The sequence below is a fragment of the Rana temporaria genome, chromosome 1, assembly GCF_905171775.1.
Source record: "Rana temporaria chromosome 1, aRanTem1.1, whole genome shotgun sequence".
NCBI lineage: Eukaryota > Metazoa > Chordata > Amphibia > Anura > Ranidae > Rana > Rana temporaria.
In genome coordinates, this window is record NC_053489.1 from 106,177,205 (window position 1) to 106,190,216 (window position 13,012).

Sequence of the window (13,012 nt, forward strand, 5' to 3'; positions counted from 1 at the left end):
TGGCACTGGCAGGTTTCACACTAAGCCGAGTGTAACTAACTGTGTGTAACTAACAGAGGAGAGAGGAGCTGTCAGCTCGATGTTGAGGGTGTTACAGCAGCCAATGATTGGGCTGCTTTAGAAAGGGGGCGGGGCCACATACACGTTGGCTGGTGTAATATATCTGCTGGGTCCCGCCCACCCCGGCCGGGTCCTGCCCACCCCCGACATCGAGCCGACAGCTCCTCTCTTTCTCCTCTCTGTTACTTGTCAGTTTCACACACAGCGCAGCACTTGATGCTGCCAGAGCCCCTGAGTGTGGAGAAGGGAGGAGGAATGGTGGTCAGTGTAAAATATCGGCCTAATATTGATAACATAGAAAAAAAAGGGGGGGGGAATCTCACCGCTCTCTAGCCTCAGTGCCGGGTCCTTTGGCACCCCCACATGTAAGCAGGCATTTGTATTTTTTTTTTATATTGATTTTATTAACCACTTAAGCCCTGGACCTTTAGGCAGCTAAATGCCCAGGCCAGGTTTTGCGATCGCTTTAACAGACAATTGCGCGGTCGTGTGACGTGACTCCCAAACAAAACTGGCGTCCTTTTTTCCCAACAAATGGAGCTTTCTTTTGGTGGTATTTGATCACCTCTGCGGTTTTTATTTTTTGCGCTATAAACAAAAATAGAGCGACAATTTTGAAAAAAAATTCAATATTTTTTACTTTTTGCTATAATAAATATCCCCCAAAAACATATATAAAAAAAAAAATTTTCCTCAGTTTAGGCCGATACGTATTCTTCTACCTATTTTTGGTAAAAAAAAAAAAATCGCAATAAGCGTTTATCGATTGGTTTGCGCAAAATGTATAGCGTTTACAAAATAGGGGATAGTTTTATTGCATTTTTTTTTTTTTTTTACTACTAATGGCGGCGATCATCGATTTTTTTCATGACTGCGACATTATGGCGGACACTTCGGACAATTTTGACACATTTTTGGGACCATTGTCATTTTCACAGCAAAAAATGCATTTAAATTGCATTGTTTATTGTGAAAATGACAGTTGCAGTTTGGGAGTTAACCACAGGGGGCGCTGTAGGAGTTAGTGTTCACCTAGTGTGTGTGTTTACAACTGTAGGGGGGTGTGGCTGTAGGACTGACGTCATCGATCGAGTCTCCCTATAAAAAGGATGACTCGATCGATGCAGCCGCCACAGTAAAGCACGGGGAAGCAGTGTTTACATACGGCTCTCCCCGTTCTTCAGCTCTGGGGAGCGATCGCGACTGAGCGGCTATAAACGAACAGCCGCGCCGTCGTCCCGGATCGCTCCCCGCGGGTATACGACCGCCGCATGTAGCGGGGGGGGTCCCCATTCGGACCCCCGACCCGCGGAAAGGCGGGGACGTACCTGTACGCCCATCTGCCTGTACGTGCCATTCTGTGGACATACATATACATGCGGCGGTCGGGAAGTGGTTAAACGGGATTACACTATTGCCGTTTTATCTTCATTTCCACATATCCTGGTCCGAGCCCTTGGTAAGACAGGGTTTCTTTCCACATGCATCATCTCCACGTATGCCAGCAACTGGTTTGCTACAAGCGTTGACTTCTTTAACTAAAAGAGTCAATTTTTTCTGGTAAGCTGCCATCCTTATTTCGAGCACGATTTGGGTGTTTTGGTTTACAATTTTGGTGAAGGTGAACATAGCAAGTTGTCACTTCCGGGAATTGATTTACAGGACTCACTTCAGCATCTTTTTCACAAGGACTTGTTTGTGTTGATATATCAGGACCGTCATAGCCATGTTTTATTCTGGATTTAGCACGTTTATTTTTATGTTTTAAGTTTCATTACTTGGCACATTTATTGTGGGCATTCTTCAAATTGTCTTCTTCCATTTTTTTTTGATTTAGTGGACTTGTATCACATATTTTTATCACTTATGTGCATAATTTTAGGTTTATAGGCAGGCTGGTGTTTTTTATATTTAAAACTTTCTTTTATATATTTATGTTGTTAAAACACAATTAATTCTATTAATTTTACTAGCGCTCCCATCAATATATTCATTTATATATTTTTCCCTAATATTGATAATAATCGGCCAATGCCGATTTATCAAAAATGGCCAAATATCGGCCTACCTCTACAAAATACACATCATTCTGTCTTTTCAGTCACAAACTTCCTAATAAATACTGCAGATCACTGATAGCGGAGTGTGGATATTACATAAGTCACATTCACCTTTGTTGTATTCTAGAAGATGATGAAGGTAAAACGCTACTTGGTGAATCATAACTGGTAGAGGCAAGATTCTCTATATGTGCCACGGTGTCAAATCTTGTACTGTCAATTGTACATTCCGGCACCTTTTCTCCCTCTGGGGAGGATACGGCTATATCCATAGAGCTCTGATGGGGTAACTCCGTCTCCTCAGTCTTCATCTCAGCAAGCCTACTGCTGGTTCCATTTTCTTCAACGGCTGCTAAAGCAAAACATCAGAAGCAAGTTGATAGTAACTTTAAACCTTTTTACAGTTCTATAGCCTATCAGCATTAACACAAAAAACAGATCTGGTTAAAACAGGAATTTATATTTTGTTCTAATAAAACGTTCGATTTTTTATATTTGTGCTCATGTTTTATGTGTATTTTTGACACTATAAACAGTAATCAGAAGGGTTGAGGGAAAAGGAGAATCAATACCTGCTCTAACGCATTGATCTGCATATTTAAATTTCTGCTACTGAGCTTTGTATAAAAGGATTTTAGACTTGCTTGTAAAAAAAAAAAAAAGAGATGGGGAGGAGGATTAACTAAAACTGCAGCGGAAAGAGTCTGGAACAGCTATGCATAGTGGCCAATAAGCTTTTAACTTCTTGTTCAGTTAAACTTTGAAAAGGAAAACTAGAAGTTGACTGGTTGCCATACACAGTTGCTTAAAGCATTTGCTAACCCCAATAAAAACCTGCACCTTTAAAGCATGTTATATGACGTAGTGCTGTGTCATTTGGCCCTCTGCAACACCTAAAAAACCTGGTTGATCCTGGAACTTTCTGCCCTCCCATATGTAAACTGACCATGGTAATCTTGGCTGCTGAGCCCCGACACTGTGGTCAGTTTACGTGCTTCGGTCCTCCGCAGCCTGCTGTCCTGTGTCACCTCTGTGCTCCTGTGTCCTCCTCTCCCCTCTCTCTTTAAAACTTTTTACATGTTGTGTTAGAAATCTACTAAGAACCCCCAAACAATATACATTTTCTGAAAGCAGAGGCCCTGGAGAATAAAGTAGTGGCTGTTGCATTATTTTATGTCATATAATGTGTGCAGTCATTTATCATGCAAATTGAATGCAAAGTTTCTGGAAAAATAAACTAAAATGAATTTTAGTGCACACAGACACAATGACCACATTTTTGGTAAAGATGATGTTGCATCGAGTAAACAGATACCAAACATGTCAAGACTCAAAACTGCATGCTCCTGTAAAATGGAAACAAACTACGATATCTAAATCTTTTTACATGTGACACTTTAACAGCCTTTACAGATCTCTGTAGACTTAAAGTGTTACTAAACCCACATCAGTAAAATTAGTCTGCATATGCAGAATAGCATGCTTGTTATAAGGTGGAACTTATGGGGTGAATCCTCTGCATTGTGTAAAAAGGCTCTTTGATCCTTTATGCATACATCCTCCCCCTCCTGCACGGTCTATTTGGGAAAGGCCACCTAACACACAGGAAGGGTAGCCAACCTGCACATGCTCAGTTGTGTCTTTTATGCTGGAAAGAACATTTCCTTGTTCTCAGAGCTAGCCAGATCACATGATATTGACTTCACACATTTGGGTGTGCATACAGGCTACAGTATAAATCTCCTCCTACCTGAATACACAGCTCTGGACAAACTCTGCAGTTTATCATGTGACCGTGGTATATAGATCAGCCAAAAGGGTATATAGTGGTAATAATTTAATGTAAAAATAAGATTTATAAGCTGCAGGCACTGTGGGTGGGCAGATAAACCATTTTCTTTTCAATTTGTTTTTATTGAGTATTAAACAATAGAACAGTAAATCAGTAAAAACAGTAAAACTGAGAGTTCCATAATTTAACAAAGTATGTATTGCACCATCAGTAGGGAGGTCAATAATACATCAAATAAGTGTGTGGGATAAAAGGTTCTTTCATTTTATAAGTCAAGTGACCGCGTTAACTTTAGATCATTCCTAGGTAAAGGAGATGCTTCTGTGCTCCCGCCACCCCCAGTGGGATCTAACTGTGCCACAGAACACACAACCGTATATATATATTATATATGCTATACACGCTGCCATATGACTATTATACACAAAATATGTTTATTTTGTTCTTCTTTTGGTCAGGTGTATATCAAGTCATAACTTCATAACTCCCACAAACACAGATGAACCATTTTCATATTAGTGGGTTTAGTAAGACTTTAATCCCAATAAATATATATATATATATATATATATATATATATATATATATATATATATATATATATATATATATATATATTATATATATATATATATATTTTTTTTTTTTTTTTCCCAGGAGGTTTTTGGTACATGCTGTGACAAGATGGTACTATTGCCACTGGACGTCTGAACACTGTGGACCTGGAGATGATCTAATTTTTATGTTTGATATGATTGTGATGTGTTTGTATGTATAATACTTATATTCATAAAATAAAATTGTATTATGGTAATGCGCTAGGTTGGTGCACGCTCTCTTTGTTGTTGTTCACCAGTGTTCTGTTGAACCTGGAGGCCAGTAAATCCACAGCTAATTCCCCCCACCTATGACACAGACCCATGAACAACTCCAGATTTAGGGACCACAACGCGGTTCTTAGCATTGTCATCTTTGGGAATCCGTTATCTACTCCAAGGTGCTGTACCTACAGGTGTGGACAAGAAGTCCAACGGCAGGGCCACAAATTGGTAGTGCAGGGGTCCCAAAGCAACGCATGAGGATTCATGTGCTAGAAAAAAACGGGGACATGCTAGGAAAGCTTCTTTAATGTACATAGCCAGAAAGTCTCCCTGGTGAGTGAAGAGAACCAATAACAGATTTGGTATATTCCATGTTGATTTATTTTATTTTCTTTCAGCAACCCATCTAATATTTTACACTACAGCCATCTGTTCCAAGGGACAGATCAACGGCCAACATCAGTGAGATCTTTTAAGGGATTTTGAGCCGTCAGATATGATGTGGCAAAGTTCACAGCCAGAATCAAATCAAGGTCAAGACCTGCCCGAGATATCAGAGCTCTAGAAAGGGTTTCCAAGTGCTTATTCTTTGGTCTCCTAAAGACAGGCGCGTCCTTTTTTCCCCCTAGGTGGATACAGCATCTGTTCGATGCTGCATCTGTCCTCCGGTGCCTCTGCAATGATAACCTAACCAAACACCGCCGATGACTCGATTCTCTCAGCTCCCAAGCAGAGAGCTGCTGCCTGTCATTCAGCAGCTCTCCTGCTTTGCTCCTCCGCGCTAACTTGAGCGCTGAGCTGTGGAGGGGCGGGGAGGGGCTGTCTCAGAGGCTCGCTGAGATGGCAATCCGTCTAGGCACCTGGCGGATCCAGCCTCCCAGAGTCAGGATTACACAATGCCTGGTCTGATATTGGTGAAACCAGCAGAGAGAGGACTTCAGACCGCTCTCTGCTGAAAACAGGTCACAGGAGTGCAAAACAAATTGCACTGCTGTGACCCATAGCAGAAGCCCAGCCAAACAAGCTAAGGCTGGACTTCTCCTTTAAGGCAGAACACTGCCAGCCATCCTTTACCAGAACAGGGTCCGGTCCGTCAATCAACATTGAACCCAGTGCCCAAAGGTCACTTCCATGTTAGCCCAGCAGTATCCGAATATGCCACTCTTAAAACCAGGCTGAGGACGACAATGCCAGATAGCTGCAAATCAAAAAGACAAGCTCTAGAAGCTAAAGAAAATATGTCAAACCTTCAATGACTCTAGCAACAAAATCTGAAACATGTAAAAAATGTGAAAGTGTCTGCGCTGTAAAAACCTGGAATGGGGGAGGGAGAAAGGGAGGGGTGAGTGGACAAAGATTCGTGGACCAGTGGGGTGGTGGGGTGTACAAACACAAATAGAAGTGACCTTCAATTGGAAATAAAGTGAGTGCAGTCTAGCCTAAACTGTATAACAAGAAACACACAAAGAGTCTTCCAATGTAAATAATATGTGAACTACAGTTCAAAAGAAAAAACACCTTGGATGGAGGATGGAAGTCAGCAAAAGTGAAATGAGCAAGACTAAGTAAAAAGTGAAATCTTATAAACAATATTGGAGTGCAGTCCAAAAATCAGGCAAATTCAAAGTGACAGATGGGTAAATAAGTGATTAAGTGTAGGAGGTACCAGGCTCAGGTAAGTGAAGGTGTGTAATCAGGTAAAGTCCACACACCGTGCACCCTTCACCGATGGTGAATCAAACAGCTTACCTCCCTACTGACATACAGACCCAGATGAATCACTATACCAGCTTTCTGTTAGATGGATGTCTGCTTGTCAGATCTCAATCGTTGCTCATACATGTAAAAACAATGGTAAAGGTATTGTAGCTTTATCCTCTTTGAGGCAAGGAGGAGACAAAATGCGCAAAAGAAGGGGTGACCAGATGTCCACTTACACAACTTACAAAAGTGTGTAGGGAGCGTGTGCCTATCTCCACGAGCGCCGAGCTCGTATTCTTGTCTTCTTCCTGCTGCCAATATCTCCCCTTAGCATCCATAGAGCCGTCCGCTCATAACGAGATATGAAAGGCAGGGGTGGAAGAAGAGAAGGGGGCACATCGCGTAAACCGTGCAGCAAAGTAAATTTATTAAAACATAAAATGGTCGGTAAAAAACTCACATGGGGCAGTCTAAAGGCAGTCGCGTAGCCACGAACACCGCGCTCGTCCACCGTCCGTCAGGTACTGCTCCTAGTGTATACTCTGTAGTCCCGACGCGTGTTCATCACATCACGTGACTTCATCAGGGGATCTTCCCCTGATGAAGTCACGTGATGTGACGAACACGCGTCGGGACTACAGAGTATACACTAGGAGCAGTACCTGACGGACGGTGGACGAGCGCGGTGTTCGTGGCTACGCGACCGCCTTTAGACTGCCCCATGTGAGTTTTTTACCGACCATTTTATGTTTTAATAAATTTACTTTGCTGCACGGTTTACGCGATGTGCCCCCTTCTCTTCTTCCACCCCTGCCTTTCATATCTCGTTATGAGCGGACGGCTCTATGGATGCTAAGGGGAGAAATTGGCAGCAGGAAGAAGACAAGGATACGAGCACGGCGCTCGTGGAGATAGGCACACGCTCCCTACACACTTTTGTAAGTTGTGTAAGTGGACATCTGGTCACCCCTTCTTTTGCGCATTTTGTCTCCTCCTTGCCTCAAAGAGGATAAAGCTACAATACCTTTACCATTGTTTTTACATGTATGAGCAACGATTGAGATCTGACAAGCAGACATCCATCTAACAGAAAGCTGGTATAGTGATTCATCTGGGTCTGTATGTCAGTAGGGAGGTAAGCTGTTTGATTCACCATCGGTGAAGGGTGCACGGTGTGTGGACTTTACCTGATTACACACCTTCACTTACCTGAGCCTGGTACCTCCTACACTTAATCACTTATTTACCCATCTGTCACTTTGAATTTGCCTGATTTTTGGACTGCACTCCAATATTGTTTATAAGATTTCACTTTTTACTTAGTCTTGCTCATTTCACTTTTGCTGACTTCCATCCTCCATCCAAGGTGTTTTTTCTTTTGAACTGTAGTTCACATATTATTTACATTGGAAGACTCTTTGTGTGTTTCTTGTTATACAGTTTAGGCTAGACTGCACTCACTTTATTTCCAATTGAAGGTCACTTCTATTTGTGTTTGTACACCCCACCACCCCACTGGTCCACGAATCTTTGTCCACTCACCCCTCCCTTTCTCCCTCCCCATTCCAAGTTTTTACAGCGCAGACACTTTCACATTTTTTACATTATCATTCCTTGTCTTGAGAGGACAATATCCTTGCTGTTTGCTGCAGTATTCACCTCCACTCACCCTACTGCCCCCTCTCCGGCCCACTCCCCCTCACTTATATCCCATACAGCGCAGGAGTTTCACCTAGTACAAAATCTGAAACATGCTGCTAGTGCACCTGGCCTACATTTTTTCTTTTTGCTTGCCAGTGCCCAATTCTACAGGCAGCAGTATAACCAGAAGGTTTAATACTTATTTTATTCCTCAAAGGATGAAAAAGAAATGCTAAAACATAAAACACTGATAGCAGTCTCCTTAATAAACAAATTATTACTGCCTGTAAAGAATATTCCAAATACGTATGTATTCTGTATTTTACCTGAGGTGTTGGTTGTGTGGTCCTCTCCCTGCTTTGAGGAGAAAAAATATATATTTTTAAAAAAATTATAATTGTTTTTTTGCAACAGTCTAGAAATGGGGAAAACGGAATCGCAGTTTACCTCAGCACTGGTACGCAAAGCCTTTATGCAAGGTTGTGACTTGTCACTTTCACTTGAAATACTGGCACCTCTCTTTCTAGAAGGAGGATTCTGTTCTAACTTCGCCTCTTCCTGTCCAGACGGACAGGACACAGAAGATGATGGCTCTGACACGGCAGCAGCTCTGTACAAAACGGGTATTAAAAAAACAAAAAGTTAACAACTGGGTCCTAACATGATTTACTTTCAACTGAACTAATATTTACACCCACAGACAGCCTTCCTTCTCTATTCCAATTATGCATATTAGGCTGGTTTACTCATCTCATAACACACCTCAAGGCCATTGTAGTATCAGATGACTTTCCTCTTTACATACAACGCTTCAAAATCCTCAATAAAATAAAAGTGGCCCTTAAAAGCTCTAACTCAATAAAATTATGCTTTCCTGCAATATAAAAAGATTTAGAAAAGGAAACCAACACAGGTAAATGTGATGTTTTCAAGCATTTCCTATTTAACCTTATTAGACGCTTGCTTACCACCCCTACGGCTTTCTTGCTGCCTACAGAAAAAATTACACCCAGCATACTTCAGTACTTCAGATTTGTTGCCAAGTGGAATGAAGACCATGATCAGCAATGCCGCGTACACACGATCCAGCTTTTGCCTGGCCAAATCACATCGGAAAAATATAAAACGTGTTGGAATTCATTAGAATTTTCAGATGAAAAAACTCTGATGGGGCTACACACGATCGGAAAATCCGATGGAAAAAGTCCGTCAGACTTTTTCCATTGGAAAATCCAATCGTGTGTACAGGGCATTACACAGAGGGATGGGACTTGTGTCTTCCAATGGACTCAAAGCAATGGCTTTTATGGCAAGTATAAAAATCAGATTTTCCTTCCTATTTATTGAGGGACACAGGAATCTGAGGAGATCCAAATCTAGAATGTTTAAATGAAATCCAATTGAGGAGTTTTCAACAGCAACACAAAAGTAAGGGCCCATTCACACTAGAATGCAGTGTGGGAAAGCCACATTCTTGTGCAGCTTCCTATAACACATTCCAATCGCACTCCCCTTGCAATCTGCTGCAGGGAACCGTGCAAAAGTTAACAACACTCCAAATGCAGATCGCAGACACATCGCATTTGCCAGCACCAGATCGCATGGTACAAAAGTACCATGCAATGTGGTTGCCGCATATTTGGAAAAGTAGTGCATGCACTACTTGGTGCTGTGCGATTTTAGCCCTTTCAAAATAGGGGTGTAATTGCACTGCGGGTGCGATTCACATGCAGTGCCTATTGTCTATGGGACCTAACAGACCCACAAAAAATAGAACTGGGGACTGCCTCTTGGTCAAAAAGCTGTCTAAAGTACCTTACTCCGGAAGCTGACATCAGATAAGTTTTGAACCTCTACCTGGTAGAGCTTACAGTACATGTGAACAGAGGATCAGGTGGCAGTCTTGCAAGTATGAGAAATAGTAGCCCGATGTCGAAAAGCCCAAGAGGCAATTACAGAACTTGCGGGATGTGCCTTGAAAGGCAAGAGTGAAGCCCAATCCTTAGGACAATAAGATAGTCTGATCTGCCTGAGCCACAGACAGATGGTGGTTCAAGAAGCACGTTACCCTTCACAGAAAGCATAGGGAATGACAAACAGCAGTCAGCTTTCTTAAAGCAATTTTCTCTCTCCACCATGCAGTGGGGCTGTGTCTGCACTGCATGGGTTAACTACTTGTTTTTATCTAGGGGTTCGGAGGGCCGAGATACACTCACCTGCTCCACTGTTCCTCCCAGCGCAAAACGTGTTCCTTCAGCTCCTGCCTGCCCACAGTCCAGCGGTCTTGTGTGGTGGACTGTTCCTGATGTCATTACACCCATAGACCGGCTCTGGACGTGAAGACGTCAGGAACAGTCTACTGCTGTACCACGGGGGGAGCGTGGTTTCTGAAGGATCAGGCAAGGATAGGCTGTGTGTTCCCCTACAGAAAACAAGCAGTTAACCCATAAAGTATAGTCAAAGCCTCACTGCATGAGAATGTTTTTTTCCCCCCCTGAAGTTGGGCTTTAAAACAAAGCAGTGGCTGTAAAGGTGGCCTCCAATGCTGTATGTCAGGGATATGCAATTAGCGGACCTCCAGCTGTTGCAAAACTACAAGTCCCATCATGCCTCTGGGTGTCATGCTGGTGGCTGTCAGAGTCTTGCTATGCCTCATGGAACTTTTAGTTCTGCAACAGCTGGAGGTCCGCTAATTGGATATCCCTGCTGTAATTAAACCAGATAAGGATTCTGCAGGGCAAGGCATGGAGGCATACTTGCAGTCTTTGTAGTCATTTTATACTCTGTAGTAATATTATACACGATCACTGTACTAATGACACTGGCTGGTAAGGGGTTAACATCTAGGGTGATCAAGGGGTTAAAACGTGTTCCTAAACTATATAATGTACTATTACATCTAGATGCAAAGAAGTGATGTACAGAGATCTGTGTTGATTGTCAACAGAGCTCTGGGCAGTGATTGCACACAGCCAATCTCGGTCGTGAATTATTGTCCGGGACTTGCCGACAGGCTCCCGCTGTGTACAATCCGTGCCAGCGGAGGGGCACGCATGTGCACGTTTTAAACCCGGAAACAGGCAGCGACGTACTGGTATCTATTTGCCTGTGTTGGCCGCCTGTCTGCAGTACATTGAAGACGGGTGGGTCCACAAGTTGTTAAAGCGGGGGTTCACCCAAAAAAAATATTTTAACATTACATTCAGCCGAGTTGTCAGAATGACAATTTTTTTTATTTTATCCCCGTACATACCGTATTTTCACCGCCGCTTCCGGGTATGTCTTCTGCGGGACTGGGCATTCCTAACTGATTGACAGGCTTCCGACCGTCGCATACTGCGCGTCACGAGTTGCCGAAAGAAGCCGGACTGTGAGTCGGCTCTATACGGCGCCTGCGCACCGATGTTCGGCTTCTTTCGGCAACTCGTGACGCGCAGTATGCGACGGTCGGAAGCCTGTCAATCAATTAGGAACGCCCAGTCCCGCAGAAGACATACCCGGAAGCAGCGGTGAAAATACGGTATGTACGGGGATAAAATGAAAAAAAAACAGCCGATTGCCATTCTGACAACTCGGCTGAATGTAATGTTAAAAAAAATATTTTTGGGGGTGAACCCCCGCTTTAAGGAGAACCGACTAGTACACATAATTTTTTATAACAATAGGAAATCAAAATACACAATTTTGAAGGCCAATAGGGAAGGCACTTCTAAAGATAAACAGATACCACTAAACTGAAGAGACAAAGGATGCTTTCAAAAATGAACCTCACCTATGATCTGGAGTTACCATTTGGGATGAGCCCGAGGTGATCAACACAGGTGCAGGAAGAACATCTACGGAACTCCCATCACATGAATAGGAATTCCCATCACATGAATAGGAATACCCTTCACTAATCGGAATTTCAACCAGAGTCAGAATAAATGTCTCTTCTCCCGCTCCTTCTTCAAGTAAATGGTCTAAAAATAATAATACACCAGAAACATGCATTTGTCACAAGACTGGTTGCTAAAACAGTGCAAACTATTACATGCTATTTTTATACTATTAAATCCTCATCTTTAAGTTTCTAATATAAAGCACTGCATAAGCTGTGCATTAAAGTGTTTGTTAAGCCACTCTAACCTGTATGCACCACCAGCACTGCCTCCTATTGTAGTGTCATGCTCCGAGTGTGATTTAGAAAAATAAATGCTGCAAATACCCAATTTCAGAGCAGAGATCACAATTACAAGGAGAGCATTAATCAGAGAAGTAGCCAAGAGGCCCAGGGTAACTCTGCAGTTTGCGAGAAGCCACGTGGAGGTAACCGCAAACATGTGGAAGAAGGTGCTCTGGTCAGACGAGACCAAAATGTTACTTTTTAGCCTAAAAGCAAAACGCTATGTGTGTTGGAAAACTAACACCCAAAGCACACCATCCCCCCGTGAAACATGGTGGTGGCAGCATCATGTTGTGGGGATGCTTTTCTTCAGCAGGGACAGGGAAGCTGGTCAGAGTTGATGGGAAGATGAATTGAGCCAAATACAGGGCAATCTCAGAAGAAAAACCTGTTCGAGTCTGCAAAAGACTTAAGACTGGGGCAGAGGTTCACCTTCCAGCAGGACAACAACCCTAAAAATACAATGGATAGATGTAGATCAAACCATTTTCATGTGTTAGAATGGCCCAGTCAAAGTCCAGACCTAAATCCAATTGAGAATCTGTGGCAAGACTTGAAAATTGCTGTTCACAGACGCTCCCACACAATTTGATAGAACTTGAGCTATTTTACAGAGAAGAATGGGCAAAATGTTCACTATCTGGATGTGCAAAGATGGTAGAGACATCCCCAAAAAGACTTGCAGCTGTAATTGCAGCGAGAGGGGGTTCTACAAAGTATTGACTCAGGGGGGCTGAACACAAATGCATGCCACACTTTTCACATATTTGTA

General features: G+C 42.7%; 1 protein-coding gene across 5 annotated transcripts in view; it reads right to left on the minus strand.

Moving 5' to 3' along the window:
• The window catches only part of BDP1 (B double prime 1, subunit of RNA polymerase III transcription initiation factor IIIB), a 135,524-nt gene that overhangs the window by 6,323 nt on the left and 116,189 nt on the right, over window positions 1-13,012 (minus strand). For 2 of the 5 annotated variants that reach the window (XM_040341481.1, XM_040341505.1), the window contains 4 exons: window positions 11,848-12,037; window positions 8,523-8,685; window positions 8,402-8,432; window positions 2,232-2,472 (listed from right to left, as the gene is read on the minus strand). In XM_040341481.1, the coding sequence (XP_040197415.1) occupies window positions 2,232-2,472; window positions 8,402-8,432; window positions 8,523-8,685; window positions 11,848-12,037 (625 nt within the window). The remainder of the gene's footprint in view (window positions 1-2,231; window positions 2,473-8,401; window positions 8,433-8,522; window positions 8,686-11,847; window positions 12,038-13,012) is intronic. The other 3 variants (XM_040341500.1, XM_040341494.1, XM_040341486.1) reach the window with 3 other exon arrangements.